The 23161-nt window shown below is 38.7% G+C and overlaps 1 protein-coding gene across 1 annotated transcript; it reads left to right on the top strand.

Moving 5' to 3' along the window:
- The first annotated feature begins 2170 nt into the window (after positions 1 to 2170).
- CCDC196 (coiled-coil domain containing 196) lies at positions 2171 to 21599 on the top strand. The gene is given in 12 exon segments (XM_045287621.1): positions 2171 to 2195; positions 2263 to 2350; positions 3755 to 3907; positions 6226 to 6319; positions 7115 to 7165; positions 10794 to 10871; positions 11043 to 11126; positions 11649 to 11705; positions 12161 to 12302; positions 21270 to 21328; positions 21485 to 21558; positions 21560 to 21599. Coding segments are annotated over 12 exon segments (945 nt in total).
- The last annotated feature ends 1562 nt before the right edge of the window (positions 21600 to 23161 follow it).

The raw sequence follows: 23161 nt of genomic DNA, 5'->3' as shown, positions 1-23161 counted from the left end.
GCATCCATATTATTCATGTTTTTTGCTGTACATAAAAAACGTGCTGAAAAAACTTATTGTACAAATAAATAAACAGAAACAGAATGTGCTTGCTTATATCAGTGTCACTCAAATAATTTAACTCCTTCTGAATTATAAGCCAAAAAATCGTATTGTCATTTACCATGAAAATTTTTAAAAGTAAATTTATCTTAATAAACTTAAACAGGCAGTTTAAGTGGATATTCCTTCAATTCAGATGAAAGCAAAACTTTGAAACCACCTGGCCTGCAAAGTAATTATAATCTAGTTATTACCAACCACTCATTTTCTTAAGCACCAACACCAACATTTTGTACGGTGTCTCCGAGGTTCTTATTTACCCTCAAGGCCAATTACTGAAGTAAGATTTCAAAAGGTTGAAATGTATTGCTATCTTTTAAAAATGGGAGGAGAGTGGTTGTGAAAGAGGCGGTGGGAAAGGGGGCCAAGAAGCATTCTCAAACAGATTCCTTTCAGTAAAGGGCATTTGTGGAAATGGAGGATCCTGGGAAAGATCATCCCCCAAATTATCCTTGCTTCTCCATCTTTAAAAGCCTTTGTGAGAGTTTGAAGAATGCTGTGTTAAGCATTTGGCCACATTGAAAGAATGCATTGCTTTGAAAAGGACTGAGAGGTGTAATTACACTGAGAATTAAAACAAAACACAGTTGGCATTTAGTCTACTGAAACTAATGTGTCTCAGCATAGAACTGTACTCGATACAGTTTAGACTGGCTGATTTTTTTAAAGTAGATTGCGATGCCTTTCTTCTGAGGTGTTAATGGGTGAACTTGAACCTTCAACTCTTCTGTTAGCCACCAAGTGTATTAACCAGTTCACCACAGAGGGACTCCTAAGAGAATTCAAGAGCTCTGAAATATATCTCTATCTCGACCTGGCTCAGTTCACTCCAATATAGATAACATCTCACAAGGGTTAAGGTAGAGGACAGCATGATCCTAACAGCACCATGAGTTGGGTGTGATCTTTAAGAGTCTGTACGATTTGCCATTATGATTTTGCCAGCACATCTTTCCTTATTTTAGCTAGTGGAGTTCTTCCACACCCCTCAAGGGTTGAATTGGCTCTGGGTCAGAGAGGGCCAGAAAGCTCTCAGGTTTTGTTCCCCCCTGGAGAAATTCTGTAATTTTCTCGCTACATCCAAAACTAAGAGAGGTGAGGGGAGAAAAGCTTCTGGATTTTTGCTTTAATATGAAAATAATTACATCTACACTTGGAGACCTGGCTTAATTAGACTAATCTGATTTTCCACTGGTAAAACTAACAGTAAAATGTATTTCTCTGAGTTCTCTAATTATAGAGCAATCACACGTTTTCTTAACAAACACTAAAATCAAATGCTGTAATGTTGGATGAGGTCATTGTGAATAGCTTGTTATAAGACTTATTTTAAGGGACCACATGAATTTCAGTGAATATTATGCAGTGACAGAAAGCAACACAGATAATGTTTATTTGGAGGAAAAAAATACAAATTGCTACTATAATTTAGCTAAACAATAAGAGCAAGTTCTACAAGTAATTTGATGAGAAGTATGTTTGCTGGCCATACTTGTTCTTTTCGTGCCCGCATGTCTCCGTCTTGGCTCGCTCTTCGTTTCCACCTATCTTCATTTTCTTCCTTGGTAGTCTGAACTCGGTGAGACCTTTTGACAGATACTCTTACAGAGCACCCTCAACCCCCTTGAATTTTTATCCATTCTGCCAAATTCCAACCCAGAGTTAAAGCAACCATCTGTTCTCTCTACTATTGCTTCTAGTTTGCCAAGTACTGGAGAAAATGGTCTAAGTGCTGATTCATGCCATGATAATTATGCATTTACCAAGCTCACCTTGACCCTTAGCACACTTGGCATGCCTTTCACTCTTCCTTAGTTGGCTTGCTTTGCCAAACTGCTCACAATGCTGACCCAGATCTTAAGCCTGAGGTTTCCTCCCACACTTCTGCAATCAGCAGAGGACCTAACTTCTACTTCAGGGAAAAAGGTAGTGCTCAACTCCCCTGCCCCTTCTACATCTATCATCTATAGCTTCCCTCTTTTTCCTTCTGCCCAAGAGGCTGATAGAGTCCTCTCTCCATGCCACTTTGTAATTTTTCTGAAGCCTTTCCCTATGGAAACCTTTCACTATGAAAGTGTTTCACTTGTTACAAGGTAAATATTCTCCTTGGAAGTTGTATTGGAAATGGAAGAAATGGGCATTAGAATGTTGGGAAATCAGAGGTGCTGATTGGCTGTGGAAAAGAGGACATCAGAATACCAAAGATTCTTCTACTTTCAATTATTCTTAAGCAAGGACAGAAAGGAAGGTGAGTTGAGATGCTGCCCACTAAATGTTTTAAAATTCTAATAAAGTTCTGCCGACTGGCCAAATGTCACAACATAAAATTTGCAGAGGCTGTGCTTTGGAGATTGATGCCATTTTTGTCCTCGACTAAGTACTATCACTTGCTACATCTAAAATCTAGGAAATTAGTATGAATGAGGAAAGAATGTCTACCCAATCAATTCTTCTTTCCATTCTGAGGTGTGTGCTCACCCTTACTCCAAAATTTTCATGAGAATGCTTAGGTTAGCCAACATCAATTGAATGACACTTGACAAGGCTAATCTAATTTAATGTCACACTAAATTAGATATCACAGAACTTTCATGTAACATATGTGTACTTTAGAAAAAATATGTTTAGAGCCTACTTTGATATATAGGATACGCTGGACAGTATATAACTAACCAGGGGAGATGCAGTTTTGTAGGGCTGTGATATGTATATAACCTGGGGGGGGGCCTCTTTCGATAGATAGATAGTTGTATAGATAAAATCATGAAAAGAGAATGTATGGGAAAGGTCTTTAAAAATGAAGAGCTCTGAAGCTGAAGCTTTATCCAAAACTAACAAACAAATAAAAACAGAAATTCAAACTCTCTGTCATTGAATCAATTCCTACTGATAGTAACCTTATAAACAAGGTATAGTTTCCTTATTGAGTTTCCAAGATTGTAAATCTTTCGGGGGAGTGGGGGTAGATAGCTACATCATTCTCCCATGGAGCGACTGGTGTGTTCAAACCATTGACCTACCTATGCTCTATGTAAAGCTCAGTAGGCCACCAGGGCCATTAGTCATATAATTCAGCTTTTTTTCTCTTTTTGGTATATGACTGCTTACTTAAGGCATCAAGTAATCCCTACCCAACCATACAAAGCCCTACAAAAATGAGTAAACACCTAACATGTGCTGGGCACTTCATTTCAATTTAAAACTTCAGAATAAAGGCTTTTGGCATTTGGCAAAGTTAAGACAAGATGTAAGAGCAGTTAGTAGTATTTTCAGTTAATAAGCTGCCATTTGGTTGGAGCTCCTTATAAGACTTGTTGATTTTGTAGTCTTAGCGCCATTGAGCCATTGTGACCTCAAGCTTTAGCTAAAAGCAGTCCACTGCAGCAGGGGTTTCAAGAACAGCAGTACAAAATGATGGCTTAACTCGATGGGAAAAGAAGGCATACATACTTTAAGAAGACGTCTTTCTACTTAAAGTACACATTCCCCTTCATGATGATGAATGGTGCAAACTCTTTAGGATCATGCTTGCCCTCAAAAACTAGGTGAGTTCTTGATGGAAGATGCCAAAAGGTAACTACCCAGAGAGGAGAAAAGGGTCTCTCTCTATTCACCCATGTGAGGCTAACCTTAATGCTATCTCTTCCCACAGAAGTTCTAAAGCAAATGACAACTACTTAAAGGAACTGAATGATGACATAAAGCTAAGGAAGCAAGAATTGCTAGAGATCCTAAAACCCCTAGAAGATAAGAACGACCTCTTATTCCAGAAGTTAATGTCGAACTTGGAAGAGAAACAAAGAAGGTAAGGGCTATCCACCCCAGGATTTACTAGAGGCCAAAAGAATGGAGAACTTAAGTTTCCAAAGGATTAAAAACAAGCAAAAAGAAAGCCTACTGTCATCAATTCACTTTTTTCTCCTAGCCATCTTATATAGGGTCTCCAAGACTATAAATTTTTATAGGAGCAGACAATCTCATTTTTATCTAATAGGATTAGAATGATTATTTACATTTGTTTTGAAAAAAATAGGAACTTCAGTTATAGTAGGTGAGGAATCTATAACCAAAAGAGCCAGCTTGTCAAGGAAGAGTTTATTTTCTTTTAGCAAAACTAAATACGATTCGGATCTCTTCTTTTGTGGGGTTACAGTTAAACTCTTACTCATAAGGTGCCTACCCAGGAAAAAGAAAAAGTTCTTTAATCTTCAGTCTATCATAGTCACACTGATAGCTTCTTTGTTCATATCTGTAGAATCGCTGCAGAATATGACAGTAAGTCAAAAAGTATTGTCAGAAAAGCCTGTACATTTCTGAAGTTGGTGCTTCCATCTCGCAGCCCCTTTCCTAAGAATTCTTATGCTCAATTGACACCACTTCATGACAGCACTTTGGCATGCTTGCGGAACTCAAACTATATTCCTTTCAAATATTCTTTGAGTGTTTGAACAAAAAGAAATTTGAAGGTGCAAGATCAGGGCTGGAGATGGATGGGGTAAGATTTCTCAATGAAGTATCATGGGGCAGCACTTGATACCCATGGACATGAGCAGGTCCTTTGTTGTAATGGAGAAAAATACCCTTGATGCTATGCTCTTGGCCTTTTTCTTACCAATGTAGTCTCAGATTTTCTTGACACTTCATCATATGCCCCTGTCTTTTGAGGAAATCTATTACAATTACCCCTTTGAAATCACCACACACACAAAAAAACCCCAAACAGTCACCATAACCTTCTGTGATGACTTCTCTGCCTGAACGTAGCCAGCCCGCAGAAACCACTATTTTGACTCGCTCTTCTTTGTGAAGGCACCTAATGAGACTGCGATATTACTGAGAGTATCACAAGTACTGCACGAAGTATTTAGTATTTACTATTATTAAGTGCTTACTAAATACTACTAAGACTAAAGTATTACGGAGAGAACTTGTTTGTAGTCATCCTATAGTCACATAGACATGTTTACAGTACCAATCTTTGGACTTACTCTAATAGATGATTTTGCTTTCTTCATGCCAAGCACTGGTATGCAATTTTTTCTGAGTCTAGCAGTCATCTAAATTAGGATATGGCTTCCTTAAATATATAGACAGCTAAGGTCTTGACTAGGGTACTCTTTGTTCTTAGGACTTACCACTTGTGCTTCCTTAATAGTCGCAGAAAATCTCCCTCAAAGCCCTACCAATACCAAGAGTATCTCAAAGAATTCAGACCTGGGAAGAACAAAAGCCAGGTAGGAGGTTGTAGTCAATAATCAGTGGCTTATAACCCAGCAGCGCAGATGTCTCTGAAGGCAGGAGAGCAGAAAGACCTGATTCCCTGCTGGGAACTGAAGAAAAATCAACTAAGAAAAACTACAAGGAACAAAAACATGAATTAATCTTTTCAAAAATACATTTTCTCATCATCAAAGACATGGGTTCTGATTCAGACTTTGTTAGACACTTGGGTACTCTGGTGACTACTAAAACCAAGTGTTGGGTTGATGACAACTTATAATGATCCTACAGGATTGTTAGTGCTGTAAATCTTTATGGATGCAGACTACCACACATGCAGCAAGGAGGTTAGAACCTTCGGACTGTCGGTTAGCAGCCAAGCACTTTTATCACTACACCACTAAGACTCCTTTGGGGACTACCCAAAGGGTATAAGTGCCCTCCTCAGCAAATTATCTTTATATGGAGATATCAGAGATATAAGCAGGTAGACAGAGATGAGAATAATAAATAATTCTAGGATTTAGTTTTAAAACAGCAAGGTCTTGTACCTATGCTTTAGTCCCACAGGGGGGAAAAAATCACCCTTTTTTTCTTCAAAGGTCATAAACTAATATACTATCTTTTCTCAGAGGTCAAAGAGACCTGGGTGGTGGATACCTAATTTTTGATCAGAATAGAGCACAAACTTCTTTAATGAGCACATCACTATAGTCTATTAAGAATAGAATCATCCTACTTAAAGAAACCTTCTGTGCCCACAGGGACTCCCATAACTCAAGGGATCCTCCAACCCTCCCACCTACCTAACTTCCATGGCAGAGTACTTTCCGACTGGCTGCAGAATATTAATACTGACCTTTCAGAAGTACAAATGTTTTATGACAACTTTCTTCCTTTTAGTCTGCAGATCATGCGGCAAATCATGGCAGGAAAGGTGGGTGACGATTCCTCGGAGGATCTGATGAAGGAAGCAGAAGAAATGAAGCAGAATCTTGTAAGTTGTTGGTAGGCACTCTGGGGAACAGCATTCTTAACTGGGCTCAATTCCATTGCTGTGGCCAGATGTAGAAGGCAAGACAGAGTGCCCATTACTAGTACCTAATATTCTATCACTCCTGTCTCCTTACTTAATCTAGAAAGCCCAGGGAGTCAGAGAGACTGCTGGGGAGAACAAAGACTAGCTAGCAAAATTTATTTGGCTTTTATGTACCATTCACCTGAGGATGTTAAAGTATAGAAATGTATTATCACTTCACAATTCAGAAAATGACTTTATCAATATTTTCTGACAGAAAGAAAATGTTTATCAAAATAAAAGGTGAGAAACAGTTTGCTCTTAGGGATTCTTAAAACATAAAAAAAATGGTGTAAATGATCTGAAAACTTAGAAATTAGTGGGCAAAGCCCCAGAGAAATTGCCATGTGACCAGAACATTATGTGTTTTACCATATATACACATGTATAAGCCGAGGTTTTTCAGCACATTTTTTGTGGTAAAATTAGGTGCCACGGCTGATATTCAGGTTGGCTTATACTCAAGTATACATGATAACTGGGAAACTTGTTTCTCTTGGCATCATGCCAGAGTTACCGTAAGTAAAGCTTTGGCTCAATAGTAATAGTTTACTATCCTCCTCCTCCTCCCACTCATCTCATGCTCTTAGATTTGGGACTGGGCACATCCATTGCCATTTTTCTGTGGTCTACTAAATCTCTGTACCCCTTGGACCACATTACTTAATCATTATAACTTTAATTTCTACATTTAAACATTTTCCCCCTCAATAGGAAAAGAAAAACAAGATGCTTCGGAAGGAAATGGAGATGCTATGCAACGAGGTAACTTCCAAGGATGCCTTGAAAGTAGTGTCTTAAAGCCCACTGTGCAAAGAACCTCCCTTTCCTCTGGCCTCCATCCTTATTTCTTCCACAGCTTCCACACGTGCCCTATTCCAATCCATTCTTTTTACACAGAAGCCAAAGTGTTATTTTTTAAGACAATCTAATCATGTCACTCTTTGGATACACACCCTTTCAGCCATTCCTTATTGTGACCTAACCTGGCTCTTGCCCAGTGCTCCAGCTTCTTACAGCAGTCCTCCTCCAGCGCTCTAGGCTACCACCACATTGGCCTCCTTTTCTTTTACAAACATACAAAGTGTTTTTCTATCTCAAGGTCATTGCTCTTGCTCTGTCCCTGCCTGTAATGTTATTTTCTCATAAATGGCTCGTTCTCTTCCTTCAGGTGTCAGCTTAAATGTCACCCTCCTTGCTCACTTCATCTGAAGTAGGGTGCCGGCCCCTCAATTCTACGTTTTTATTATACAACTCTGTCCATGCCACCCATAGCATTTTCCCTAATAGATGCTTATTATTATTAGTTGAATATGGCCATTATTATCTTTGTTTCTTGTCTCCTTGTCATATGCCCTTCCTCCTCAAAATGCATTCTTCTCTAATGATACTGATTTCTTTGTTCATTTCTGAATTCCAAACACCTAGTACCATGATAGGAGTCCTGAGGTGGTGCAAATAGTTACCAAGCATGGAAATTAGAGTTAACGGAGGGGCACCTGAGAGGAAAGGCAGGGTAATCTTCCTAAAAGCACAGGACATCCTGTGACGTGCAGTTCTACTTAACACACATGGGCCCTCCAGAAATCAGAATCAGCTCCATGGCAGTTGATCTTAACACAATGCTTACTATATCATGAATACATGTAAGTTGAATAACTGAACAAACACCTAACTCTAATTTCCCCGCCCCCTATAATTTTTCAACAACCACTGCATTGCTGACAAAAACAATATTAGGGATTTTTTTGGGGAACCAGAAGGAAAATGCCATTGTTGAACTAAGCCCTTGGGTCTGGAGTTCTTTTTCACGGACTAGAAAACTGAAAGAGCAGATTGTGTCTTGTGATATAAACAGGTGCAAGTGTGATCTCTGACTGCTTTTTTTATCTCACCTTTCCACAAATAATCAGCATACCATTGAGCCTTGTATTTTGTACTGAGATCTGCTCCTTTAGTTCTCAGCGGCAGGTACAAATCAGCTCCATGGATTGCCAGATGTTTTCGCTCCTGAGTTCTCGAGTCCCTGTGATAAGCGATGTTCTAGTACCATTCTTCTAACAAAATCCAGCTTCTCCAGAGTTCCCAAAGACTTTACACAAGTAAGATTCAAAATATCATGGAACAATTGGGGGTGGGGGGATGGGTTCTAATACCTTGTCTCAGGGAGTCAGATAGGCTGTTGGGAAAATCAAGGGCTATTGTTAGGTGCCATTGAATCTGTTCAGGCTCATAAAGACTCTATGTAGAACAACACTGCCTGGTTCTGGGTCATCCTCACAATTACCCTTATGTTTGAGCCCAAGGTTGTAGCCACAATGACAATCCGTCTTCCGAGAGCTTTCCTCCTCTTCTTCACTGCCCTTCTACTTTACCAAGCACGATGTTCTCTCCAAGGGCTGATCTCTCCTGACATGTCCAAAGTAAGTGGAGCACTCTGTCTATGCTTCTTCCAAGACAGATTTGTTTGTTCTTTTGGCAGTCCCTGGTTCCTTCAATACACTTCAATAGGACCTTAATTCAAACATACTGATTCTTCTAAGGTCTTCCTTATTCAGTGTCCAACTTTGACATGGATGTGAGGTAATGGAAAATACCCTGGCTTGGGTCAGGTACACTTTATTCCTTAAAGTAAATTCCTTGATTTTCAACACTTTAAAGAGGTTTTGAGCAGTATATTTATCCAATGCAATGTGTCATTTGATCTCTTAACTGATGCTTCTGTGAGCATTGATTATGAATCCTAGCAGGACAAAATCCTTGACAACTTCAATTTTTTCTCCACTCACTATGATGTTACCTTTGATGCAGTGGTCAGGATTTTGGTCTTCTTTACATTGACTTACAATCCATACTGAAGACTCCAATCCTTCATCATCTTCATAAGCAAGTGCTTCAAGTCTGTCTCACTTTCAGCAAGCAAGGTTGTAGAATCTGCATATCGAAGGGTGTTAATAAAGCTTCTTCCAATCCTGATGCCAAATTCTTCATGCAATCTAGCTTCTCTGATTATTTGCTCAGCATACAAATGGAATAAGTATTGTGAGAGGATAAAATCTGTTGCACATATTTTCTGATTTTAAACTATGATTTTAAACATTTTTCTGATTTTAAAACATCCCCTTGTTCTGTTCATACAACCACTCTTGATCTATTTGTAAGCTCTACATGAGCACAGTGAGGTGTTCTTGAATTCCCATTCTTCTCAAGATTATCCTTAGCTTGTTATGATTCACATAGTCAAATGCTTTTGCATAGTCAATAAAACACAATTAACAAATGAATACCTAGCTCTAATATCCCCACCCCAGCCCTTCAATTTTTCAAAGACTACTGTATTGTTTAAGAAAGCAATATAAGTCCTACTGCTTGGAAACCAAGAGGAAATGTTTCAGTGCTATCCATAAGGTTTCAGAGGCTAATTCCTCAAAAGTGGATAGCCTATTCCTTCTCTGTAGTGTGTTCTTAGTCTTTAGCTCTGCTGACATTTGTTCACTTTGAGTGAGCCTGCTGGTATTTGAAATACCAGTGCCAGAGCTTGCGGCATCACAGCAACACACAAACCACCACAGTATGACAAACTGACAGACAAGTGGCAGAAACAAGGACTAGCTAGCAGAAATTCTTTGGCTTTTATCAACCTTTCATCTGGAGGTGTTAATGAATGTAACTTTTCACGTTTCAAAACTTTTAATGGATTTTTGTCCTATTTAATTGTCTGGGCTTCTGTGAATCTGTGGATATCATTGTCTTGCCATATGTATGATTTGTCTTTGTCTCTTTCAGTGATAATCAACATGTCTCTATAAATTAATATTTTTAAAAGATAGTGAATTTTCCCATGATGTTTTGAAGCGTTGTGCAAGGGATGCCCATTTATTTTAGTTTGTGATTGACCTCCCCGCCTCAAAATTTTAGAGAGAAATGGATAAAGGCAGAAGGCTGAGCGGTTAAGAATATAAACTTCAGAGTCAGAGACCGGGCTCAAGTACCAGCTCTGTACTTTTCTAGTTTGTGTGATCCTAAACAGATGACTTAGTCTCTCCAAATCTCATCTGTAAAACGGAAATAAAAATAGTTCTTTAAAAAACTGTAACGATTAAATGAGAATTTTGTAGTATACTAAGAGTATATCTGGCACATAATGACTCAAATAAGTTTTGCTATTACAAGGTGCACTCAAAGGTTTAAAAACAAAGCAATGCCTTTGAGTCAGTTCCATCACCGTGACCCTATAGAAGGCTTCATTTCATCCTGAACACACTTTGACGTGCACTTTTCATGTTGTGATCTGAGAAGGTGCTGCTCACAAGAACCAAAAGTCTTGACCCATATTGGTTTTCTACTTCTCTCAAATCACTCATCTGAGCTTTGTCAAAATGTCTCTCCACAGGCATTTGAAATAGAAGAGATGGATGAGCAACAAAAACCACCACAGATAAAAAATAAGACAGACTTGCAGGATGGAAAGGCAAGTGAACTGTATGGACTTAGGATATCAGAGCTGAAAACAGACTGTTAACAATCAGGGCTTGCTTGCTTGATTGGGAGATAAATTGATAGAATCTGGGTATATTGGATTTACAATCTGTAGTTCCTTCCTGGGACCATCTAGTCCCTTAGTTCTCTTCTTCCATACCAGGCTCCCAAGACCCCCTCAGCATTTAGGAAGACCAAGAGTGACCTGGACACATCATGTACAGAGAGAGTGGAAGAGATAAGAAAGGTAGTATAATTTTTCTGAACTGTACTTTTTCCCCCCAGCTGATAGATTATAAATCTTTAAGGTCACAGTAATCTACCTATGCTATGGTGTGCTCTTGAACCAGTACAAGTTTTTATAGGAGATCCAGTTCCCTTCGGAGAGTGTATTCGACTCAGAGAGTGACACAGCGAGCTATTGGGAAGTCATGGTAGCAAAGGTAGAGTGGGAGAAGCTGTACTAACAATGACAAGGCAGCAATAGCTATGTGATGTCAGAACACTTGCTAATGTATTTTGGAAAATTTATTTATAGGCATTGTGCTTGCATGCAAAAATGACCCTATTCATTTAGTTTTTGGAGAGCGGACTGTATAGGTAACACCAATAAAATGACTGTACAGTTGAAACTAGTTGTTAGTGAATAATTATGCTTCAGACGCAAAATCTATAACACCATAATTTTGCTTAAGGATTTTAATATATTGAAAAAACCAAATTCTGATTTCAATTTACTTTGTCACCCAGATACTCTTTCTTCCACCAGGAAAAGCAACAAAGGAAAATCCAATGGGTCAGGTATCGGGAGCAAGCCAACATCCAGGTACTAAGGTCTTCCAAGGTTGATCATGGGATGCAATTTTACTTACAGAATATAAAGTCAAAAGCCCAATTTTATCTCATGGGGCTCTCAACTTTAAAAATATTGATGTATAGCTGAGATGAGCTGTGTCCTTAAAGCCATTTTTAGCTTACTACTATCCAACCTAGCCTCCTCACTCTGGATTAAAAAGTGTCCTGCTGTAAAAAGGGCTTTATGAAGAGATGGGACCTCTCTCTGACTTCACCCTGAGTAACTTGGGACAAATAAAATGGCTTCCTATGATTTTGATTTTGTTATATTTGAAATTGGAAAAATCATAGATTTCTGTGACTCATCATTAAAGACTGAACACAAGGGAATCACTTTTGTAGTTTGGAGTATAGAAGATTTGGGTAACAGTAGATTTTGAGAAATTGATGTGATGATGAGTAATTTTGAAAAATGCTCTCTTGCAGAATGACTTTCAAGGCAAAGTGATAGAGCTCAAAATTGAAGCCTTGAAGAACTACCAGAAGGCCAATGACCTGAAATTATCATTGCACTTACAGCAAAATTTTGAGCCAAAGCAAGCATTCTTAAATCTCCCTGGTTTCCAAGGTAGGTAGGGTAGCATAGCTGCAGAGTTTGAGACTTTGTCTTTTTTTTTTGGTTTGCACTGGGGAATCTCATTACTTGTAAAATGATTAGCATGCCTGGCTGGTGGTAAGTTAAATATGAGTGCAATTATAATAAATTCTATCACTCTCATATTACTGTTCAGAAGAACTCATTCTAAGGTAAAGATCCCCTCTAGGAAAAAATTAATTTTCCTTTGTAAAGACTAGATAACATATAATAAAGTTAGTGCATATAGCCGATACACATTTGGTACTCAAGGAAATGTTAGCTCCCCCCAATCCTTCAAGTCCTCTTACTTAGGAATGAAGAGTGTTTGACCTCAGCAATCTTATGGGAAAAGAGGTGAAAATATATATATATATATGATCGTGTTTGCGATGTTCATCAATCCAAATGTGCTTCTAGGAATTTTGGTGATTTCTCCCAAAGAATTAATAACATCATTAAAAGAAATTGTATTGTGTACCATAATAAATAGAATAAAGGACTAGTTTTAAGTAGTAGAAGGAAACAATTCTTAGAATTTCAAGTGAATATGGATTTCTATATATCTGAATTTTGTATTTTAAAAAGAGGTCTATAACGAGCACCAGTATAAACATTTATAATTTTTCCTCAGTCTTACTCCAAAAAGAGTAAACAGTTTATGAACCCACAATCGATGTCGTTGTTGAACCTTTGAATCTGCTCGAACTCATAGCAACTTGATGTACAGCAGAACGAAATACTGCCTTGCCCTGCACCATGCTCACAATTGAGAACACTGTTGAACCACGGTGTCGTCAATCTATCACCTTGATGGTCTTCCTCTTTCTCACTGGCCCTCTGTTTGACTGGCTTTACTAATCATACAACCAGGAACCAGCCTCTCTTGATAATATGTCCAAAGTACACAAGATGAAGACTGGACATCCTTGCTTCTAAGGAGCACCCTGGCTCTACTTCCTACAAGATCGATTTATTTGTTCTTCTGACAACCCATAATATTTCCAATATTCTCTCCCAATACCATACTTTGATTACATCGATTCTTCTCCAGGCTTCCTTGTTTATGAACCAGCTTTCATGTGCTGAGGTGGTTGAAAATACCACAGCTTGGAGCAGGCACACCTTAGTCCTGACAGTGACATCTTTACACCTTAGAGCTTTAAAAAGGCCTTGTGCAGGACATCTGCCCAATGTAATAAGTCAGTGGATTTCTTGACTACTACATCCATGAGCATTGATTATGGATGCAAGTAAAATAAAATCCCTGATAGCTTGAATCTTTTCTGCATTTATCATGATGTTGTCTATTGGTCCAGTTGTGAGAGATTTTGTTTTCTTTACTGAACTGTAATCCATACCGAAGGCTGTAGACTTTGATCTTCATCAATTAATGCTTCAAGTCCTCATAACTTTCAGCAAGCAAGATTGTGTCATATGCTTATTGCAGGCTGTCCCGTTTCTAAGAGTATATGCTCAGTATACAGATTAAATAAGTATAGTGAAATGATACAACCCCGACACACACCTGATTTTAAACCATGTAATAGCCTTTTGTTCTGTTTGAACAACACCTCTTGGTTTATTTTCATGAACACAATTAAGTGTTCTGGAATTCTCATTCTCCCGAATGTTTTCTATAGGCTTTTATGATCCACACAGTTGAATGCCTTTGCATAGTCAGTAAAATATAGGTAAATAACTTTCTGATAGTCTCTGTTTTCAATTAGATCACCAGGTGTCCATAATGGCACCCCTTATGCCACACTCCCTTTTGAATCTGGCTTGAATTTCTCCAACTGTTTTTGAATTATCTTCAGCTAAGTTTAACTTACGAGTAATATTAAGATTGTTCAGTAATTTCTGCATTCTTTGAATCACCTTTCTTTAGAATAGGCACAAATATAGATCTCCTCTAGGCAGTCTTCCAGGTATCTTCCAATTTGTTGGCATAAGCAAGTGAGTGCTTCCAATGCTTCATCAGTTTATTGAGACCTTTCAGTTGGTGTTTCATCAATTCCTAGAGCCTGTCTGTTGCCAATGCCTTCAGGGCAGCGTGGGCTTCTTTATTCAAAACCATCAGTTCTTGATCATATGCTACATCTTGAAGTGGCTGAATGTCAACCAATTCATTTTTGTACAGTGATTGTATATCCATTCAATTTCTTACTGCATCATTCAATATTTTTCCCATAGAATCCTTCAATATTTCAACTTGAGGTCTGATTTTTTCTGCATTTTTTTTTCAGCTAGAGATATACTGAGTATATTCTTCCCCTTTGTTTTTCTAACTCCAGGTCATTATACTGTTCTACTCTGCTTTCTGGAGCTGCTCATGGAAAATTTCCAGCCAGCTCTTTATTTCATTTCTTCCATTCACTTTAGCTCCTTTACATTCCAAAGCCAAACTCATTGCTATCAAGTCAATCTCAACTCCCAGTGACTTTATCGGACAACTCCCAGTGACTTTATCGGACAGGGTAGAACTGCCCCTGTGGGTTTCCAAGACTATAACTGTTTATAGCAGTAGAAAGCCTCTTCTTTCTCCGATGGAGCATCTGGTGGTTTCGAACTGCTGACTTTGCATGGAAAGCTATTATCTTATCACAGACAGCATTGTATTTTGAGATAGCACTTGAAATGTTCTTTTTGATAATGAATGTGATGCCAGTCCTCTTGAATGAGTCATTTCTGCCAAAATTCTAAGCCATATCATTGTCTGATTCAAAATGGTCATCCCAATTCTTTTCAGCTCACTATTGCCTACAATATTGATTTTTATGAGTTCTATTTCATTTTTGATGACTTCCTATTTTCCTATATTCATACTTCATATTCTGATTTTCAACGGGTTCTTGTGGCTATTTATTCTCCATTTGTGTTGTGCCTCATCACCAAGTGAAGGTCCTGAAAGCTTTATTCCAACCACATTAGTAATTTGACTCATTTGAGGAGGCAGCCCTTTCCCAGTCATATTAGTAGTGCTTTCCAAGCTGAGGGCTTCATCTTCTAGAACTATACTGGAGTGCTAGTCCTAAGGTTTTCAGTGACTAGTCCTTTAGCAGTGGACTGCCTATTCCACCTTTGTAGTGTGGTTTTGGTCTCAAAGCTCTGCTGAAAAACCTGCTCACTATGGGTGATCCCGCTAGTATTTGAAATACCAATGGTATAGCTTGTAACATCACAGTAACATGCAAGCCACCACAGTATGAGAAACTGACAGATGAGTAGGGACAGAATAAATAGGATTAAATAAATGAGTAAATCAAGGAAAAGTGAAATAGGCTACACATTTGGTTCTAACCTTCTTAGCATAAAGAAACATTGATAGACAGTGTTCATAACGTATAAATCAACCAGGAGAAATATAGATTTTTCTGGTTCTGAGACCTGAAATTTCTCCTTCAGATTCTTTAAAGGGAGCCAGGATGCCACTGTGGTGTAGCAATCAATGTCTTCAATAATATTTATAGAATAAATGTATGTCTAAAGGCCCTAGACTGTTCATTATTCTAGTCCTTGGGACAATCTCATAACATGTTACTGAACAGGAAATTCAAGAAGGTGTTGGAGCAACTTAAGTCAGTTCTGTCCTCAATAGGTAAAACTGAGAACACTGAACTGACTGGATGGACTGCCTAGCCTCCAGGTAATTTCTCTTACAGAAGGGGGACTTCCAAAATTTACCAGAGACATAACATGAAAAGATATTGCAAGTGTTTGAAAGCCTTCCCTTCCCTCTTTTATATTCCTTTCACTTAATATTTTGCTAAGAATTGAATAGCGCAAGCTTGAGATAATGTTCAATAAAAACCTGGCATGGAACCAGAAGCAGTATAAAGTCATTATGATACAAATAAAGAAGATAGAGGAGTGTTATTAGAAGGAGCGATCCTTGTTTTATCTTATTTGAAGGTCACTGACTGAAGGTCATTTCAAGGGACCCATAGAGAAAGGATTCTGAAGTCTTTTAGCCTCAGATTAAAATCAAACCAAGCTTAATAAGTACTAACTTGAAGAAAACCATTCAACATGCTCCCCTAAGGAGGGCTTGTTTGTCTTTCCCCTTGCTTAAAGACAGTCCGTCAAACTTGACCTGGGACAGCCTAATGATCAGTGCCCTTGTCTCTTCACCTCTCCTCATATCCTCCTGGAGAATTAAGTAATAGACCATAAATATATTAATTTACCACAAACGAATGTAGCCACATTCATGAGTGACCCATTGTCTTAAAAATTATTGATATGCACTCACTAAGCACTTGTGATATTATCTATATATAAAACACAGTTTCATTTTCTAACACACATACACAAACCCAAAAGGTTTGTGTGAGGGCAAGTGAATTTGACAGCCAATTGAGTCCTAGATTTTGGTTCTGTTGATCTACTTATCACTTAGTGTTTGATTATTGAACAGGGAAAGAATTCTCTTCAAAGAGGGATTTTAAAAGTAATTGGGCTAAGAGAATACCAACAATGATATGGTAAGAGAGGTGGTTTGGTGGCACTCAAAGTTTTCCAAACTTTACATTTATTTATCACTTGATCTACTGGTTAGTCAATATTTGGTTTAGATGGAATCTTCAATTTCTTAAATTATTTCCTTGGAAATAAATTTATATGACTATTTAAAATGAAACACTAACTTAATTTTTTGTTGCAGAAAGTAAACAATAGAACAAAATTTTATTATCCTAGCAAGATGCTAAAACCTAAGGCCTGCTTAAACTTTATAAAAACTGAGATTAGCAAGCTGGAAAGAGTTTTAAAGAAAACCAATATCAAATTGGAGCTTTCTTCTTGAAGCCATCAATTTTGAAAGAATTGAAAAGTGAATTTCCTCACTATGTTTTATAGTATTTAATGCTATCTTCCAGCACTTCCTAATTTTATCTCAGTTTTCACCTAAAATCTCGCCATCAAATTTGGGGAAATTGTAATTTAATGGGAAAAGCACTGGATTTAGTCTGAATCTTGAGTTTTAGTCCTTGCTCTGAGGCTCACCTGTTACATGACCCAGGCAAGTAATTTAGTTCAGTTTTCTTCATTAATCTACAACGACCATACTATATTACAGAATAAATGGAAAGCACAGTTTGTTTTAATCCTTGATAATCCTATGGAGTCGGTTCTATAGAACAGGAAACAAGCTCAGAGAAGGTCGGCTTCTAATTCCAGAGCTCGTGTTTCCTTGTATTATCCCATAAAATGACAGTGTTAAGATACGTGAGTTCTCATGCTACTTCCAGATGTAAAGGCTATACTTTGAATTCAAATACAGCACCCCTGTAATGCATAATTCTGACAATAAAAACCATATGCCCTAACATTAATTTGTTCGATAATAAAATTTTTTAAAAACCATGGTTCCAAAGCAGGCCTGATGGTCAGAATCTGTAATTCCAGAATTAGTCCAGTAGGTGGTACCAACCACATCTGGGCTCCAAGTTCACAAATGGTGGCAATATAGGAAATGGGAAATGCTGTTGGAGAGACATTGGACTTCTATCCATCCCCTTTAGGACAAAATGTGCCAATGCACATATCAAAGAGGAAAAAAATAAACTATTGATTTTTTTTGTGTGCCATGTTTTGTAATAGTGAGGTGTATTACAGGCAGCCTTGATTAGACCATGTTAAATTGAGTGTTCTACACAATCTTTACAAGAGCCTTGGGGACTTAGTGGCTATGCATTGAGACGCTAATCCCAAAGTCAGCAGTTTGAAACTTCAAGCTGCTCCAGGGGAGAAAGATGAGGCTTTTTACTTCTGTAAAGAGTTATACTCTTAGAAACCCGCAAAGGCAGTCTACTCTGTCCTACGAGGTTGCTGTGAGTTGAAAATGATTCGATGGCAGTGAGTGAGACACAATCCTTAACCATGTGCCTGAAATAGTTTCCTCTATTTGAAATTCTGTGCCTCCCCCCTGCCTCCCCCAGCCTCCCAGAATCCCCCTGGTTTCTTTCTACTACAGGTAAATCAGATGAATGAACAATCACATTAAAAACTGGTTGGGGCAATTGCACACATTGGTGGTATTTTGTTTCCCCGCCCTCCATTTAAGTACTTAATTCAGGAGACTTGAATTTCACAAGCCTGTTGTTAAAGAAAGGGTGGAATGTAATTTTGGACACACTCCTGCAAAGCAAAGTCCAGGGCCTTTCGTTCTCTCACTTTTCAAGAGGAGGGAGGATTTGCCCCACTGCTCTGGGCCAAAAATCCCTCCTCCTGCTATTCTGTTTTTGGTTGGCTGCATTGCAGTGGTGTTACATATTTGGGACTTGGTTGGCAGAATACTATCTTGTATTAATGATGCTCTTCAAACAATTCCAACATACCAATTCCCTTGAGGCCCAGGTTGTAGCCTTACCAATGTCAGTCTTATCTGTTTAGCATGCTGCATCATCTAGTCTTAGAGAAAAGAGACACCTTTTCCTGTTGTTTACACTTGGGTGAAGTCTTCTCTTTTGTCTTTACAGAGCCAGGTCCCATTTGAAGGGACTTATTTCCCCATCGGTGTCAAGTTACAATTTTACCTTGGTGTACTGCAGCCCATTCTCTAGCGTCCGTGGAGTCAAGAGGGCAATTTGTGGCCTTCTGCAGTCACCTATCTTAGAGAGCACAGGCTTGAAGCAATCTTTAAATTATCCTGGATTTCCCATCATACCTGCTGGTGTTTAAAGAAGAGATTTATCTCTGGTAATAGCATAATTCATGATAAGACATTTGATTCTGACAGCCTGGCTTCTTTACCCTACAACCCTCAACTCTTAGCAGCATTTCCCTGAGTTATTTAGAGAAACACCTGAAGGTTGGCTCTGAATATTATGCTATACTTATAAATTCAGAGAAAAGCCCAGTGAGGTGGGAAATGAATACTCTTGAGATCTTATTTACTCTAGAACTCCCTTTGCTCTGAAAGCAAGTCATTCCTCCCATTTTAACCTTTACCACCTGCTTCACTGTAGTATTACTCTTTCTGATGGCTGAAACACATTTCAGCAGAGGCTGCTGAAAGGAAAATAGTAGTATGAAGCTAAAATGCTGAAAAGCAAGGGCAGAAACTCACAACTAGCTCAAGTCTGGGTCCCTGGTAAATAATATTGCTTTCAAGTCTAGACTTTTTAAATGTCGAGGCCACCTGAACCTTCTGAATATCAAAGTTAGGGTTACAGTATCAATAGGTCATGAAGTCAATTCCTAAACTAAGTTGTTTTTTTTTCAGTTCCTATGAAACCACAAGGAAATTTTATTGATTCCTAACTTTTGATTTCTAAAATCTATTATTTTGAAGATGAAAATAAATGGTAGCTTTGTTGATATTATCATTATTTCAATGGGTGGCAATGGATCCCATAACTTGCTTCGTTGCCCATTAGCTAAGGAGAGCCGCCGGATGTCCAGGATAGGCTTGTGATATTACGCAAATAACTAGAGGATGTCTAGGTAACTATGAATTTCAGATAAACAATGAATAACTTTTTAATATGTGCCCTCTCTCCCCCCTCCCCTTGCCAAATATGTGAGCCCTAGTGGTGCAGTAGGTTGCCCCAACATCAGCAGCTCGAACCCACCAGACACTCATAGGAGAAAGATGGGGCTGTCTGTTCTGGTAAAGACTTAAAGTCACAGAAGCCCTAAGAAGCAGTTCTACAAAAAAAAAAAAAAGAAGCAGTTCTACGTTACCTAGTAGGGTTGCTATGAGTCTTAATCACCTTGGTGGTAGTGGGTTGGTCCAAATATGCATGAGACATCTATTGTATATATGAATTTCAAACTTAATTGGGTGTCCTGTATTTTAGGTCAACCTTAATCTTCCTTGTTGTTAAGTTCCATCAAGTTGGTTCTGACTAATATTCACCTTATGTACAAGAGAACAAAACCTTGCCTGGTCCTGTCCCATCCTCAAAATCATTGCGACGTTTGAATCTATTGTTGCAGTCACTAATATAAGACCTGAATCAAGTGCATATTAAACTATAGCGCCTACTTAGTACCATACCATTCTTTCTCTGTTCTGTTTTTATTGCTTCCCTCCTCTCTTTCTCTGAGCGGAATTGTCTCAATGGCAGTAGATTTGGTTTGGTTCTCCCTTTCTATCTCAGTTTATGCTTATCATTGTCTCTGCCTCCCCCCCCCTGTTCACAATTGATCATTTGTGTGTGTGTGTGTGTGTGTGTGTGTGTGTGTAAAATAAATGAGGGGATTTCAAAAAGTTGCTCGAAAAAAATCCATTTCCCCCCATGACTTTTTGAAGCCCCCTGGATTATCTGCGGGTATATATCATTTTCATCCTATTTCTTTATTTAAAAGTTGTTTTAAAGAGCATAGGAGCACTCGTGGCACTATATGGCAGCAGTTCTCAACTTGTGGGGCGCGACCCCTTTGTGGTGCGAATGACCTTTTCACAGGAGTTTCCTGATTCATAACAGTAGCAATATTACAGTGATGAAGTAGCAATGAAAATAATTTTATGGTTGGGGGGGGGGGTCACTACAACATGAGGAACTGTATTAAAGGGTCGCAGCATTAGAAAGGTTGAGAACCACTGCTATATGGTAAGCAATTCAAAGTCACCGGTTCGGCGGTTCAAATCCACCAGCCACTCTGAGAAAGTTGGGCTTCTGTGAGTGTAATTTACTAGAAGTATATTTTATAGGCTCTTAAAGTGTTTTTTTTTTAAGTTATTTTTTAGTTCCATGCAATCCTCAAATTATTATTACTTTTCCCTGTGGAGCAGGGATTCTCATCAGGGAAAAAAAGAAAGACTCTTTGACTTTTAAAAAATACGATTTAAAAGAACAGTAACACATTTTGCATCAATGCCGATACCGGAGTCAGCCTTGCAGTGACATGTTGATACTAGATGATGGTAAATGTTAACAATAGTCTTACAATTCAAAATTAAGTAGTCCTTTTCTCAAAGGACGCTCTCCTTTTCCTAATGTTTCCCATCAGGCACTATGGGCGGTGTAACTACAGACAAAGCAACCACAGGCAAACATGAACCGAATATGGTAAGAGTGTTTTTTCAAAAGATTTGAAAGTTGTGCTTAAACATTGGGTGTGTATGTTTAGAATTAATTTGTTTAGCTTACATTCTAAAGTAACTTTCTTAGGCAATTTGCAAAGTGAGTGTTTTAGCTGTCTTTTTTCTTTTTCTTTTGTCTTAGAGAGATCTGGGATCAAAGACCAACACACAACAACAAAGAGCTAAAGAAAGGCAGTGTGGTGATGTAGGAGGGAGACACTCTTCTGAGGTCATTACCAGATGAAGCTCTCAAGTAGTAGGAAGCTATAACACCATTTGCTTTGGACAGATTTATAGACTAGGCCTGACCATTTGTGTTAACTAAACTCTCTCAAACCTTTGTTTGAATGCTACTCTCCCCACTCTCCACACAACCTAGGTGGAAATGTTAGTCAGATGCTCGACCTTAAGCGTGTCAGGAATTTAACCGTTTTAGGGATTACAAATAGCTTATTATTTTGATTGCTTCTAAATTTGCAATGATCAGCTTTGAGTCACTGATGCTGTTAACAAGTCCTCTAACAGATGCTCCTCTCCATAACTGAAGCACTTAATTCTGGGGAGACCCACCAATGGCAAACGAGCAAAAGTAGATAGCAAAACACAAACAAACAAACAAAAACCCCAAACTACATACCATTGAGAGTCCTTGAATAGTGCCAAAGGTTTGCTCTCAGCTATTAATCTAAAGATTGTTGGTTTGAACCCATGTAGTGGTACTCTGGAAGAAAGGTCTGGCCATCAGCATCTGTAAAGAGCAAAGCCTTGAAAGCCCTAAGGAGTCCTTCTACTCTGTAACACTATGAATTAGAATAGATTCCATGGCAACGGACAAAGTCCTTTTACTGCACCAACCACATCCAACCGCCTAGTGGGTTTCATCTCCATGTTCATTGTACTTCAAGAATCGTATGCCTTCCCAGTACTACTATTTTGATTCCTGCCTAGATTACCATTGCCTAATTGGTCTACACTGCAGTGCCTCTAATCCATCCTCCACAGTCCAGTGATCTTTTCTAGAAAGGAAATGAGATCATGGCAAGTCACTGGTTTCCCACTGGCTCCAGTGTCAAGTCCTGCCTATCTCCCATCTTCATCTTTCACGATACTCTCTACGCCCCCACCTATCCTACACCGAGCTCTGCAGAACTGGTTATGGTTCTCCTGACACACTATGAGATCTATCATTTCCATGGCTTGACTAAAAGTCTTCTCCCCTCATCTGCTTAATCACTGCTGTGTTGGTGGACTGGTTATATTGAGCTGATAACCACCAGGTCAGCAGTTTAAACATTGGGGGGGAGCCCTATTCTGCCCTATAGAGTTGCCATGAGTTGGAATATACTAAGTGATAGAGGGCTTGTAGTTTGGGATTTGACATAAAGGTTTGGTATCCTTCTTCTATCTCGTTGGTTTTTAATTGATTTTTAAAAATTCTAATTCCTTAGAATTCCTGCCCAGATTATTTGTTATGATCTTTGAAGGAGAGGGAAGTAGCATCTCTATTAATCAAAAGCTTTCCGGGAAAGCCGAACATGTGTTCTGCTTTGAGAAGCACTTGTCTGTACTTTCTCACATCTACCTGCTGCCTTCAAGTCGATCCAGTTAGAACTCATGGTGACCCATGGAGTTTCCACGGCTGTGACCTTTCAGAAGCAGAATGCCAGGACTTTCTTCCAAGACCTGTCAAGGATTATTGCAACTGCCAACTTCTTGGTTTCTGAACTCCAGCATAGCACTTAATTAAATACATTATCAATATTGATTCATTCAACCATCTCCCTCACCAGATGATCAGTTTCCTGAGGCCTAGGACTAT

Source organism: Echinops telfairi, unplaced genomic scaffold (genome assembly GCF_000313985.2).
Source record: "Echinops telfairi isolate 266 unplaced genomic scaffold, ASM31398v2 ScPeMD7_18;HRSCAF=68, whole genome shotgun sequence".
Classification (NCBI taxonomy): domain Eukaryota; kingdom Metazoa; phylum Chordata; class Mammalia; order Afrosoricida; family Tenrecidae; genus Echinops; species Echinops telfairi.
This window is presented reverse-complemented; position numbering and strand designations above follow the sequence as displayed.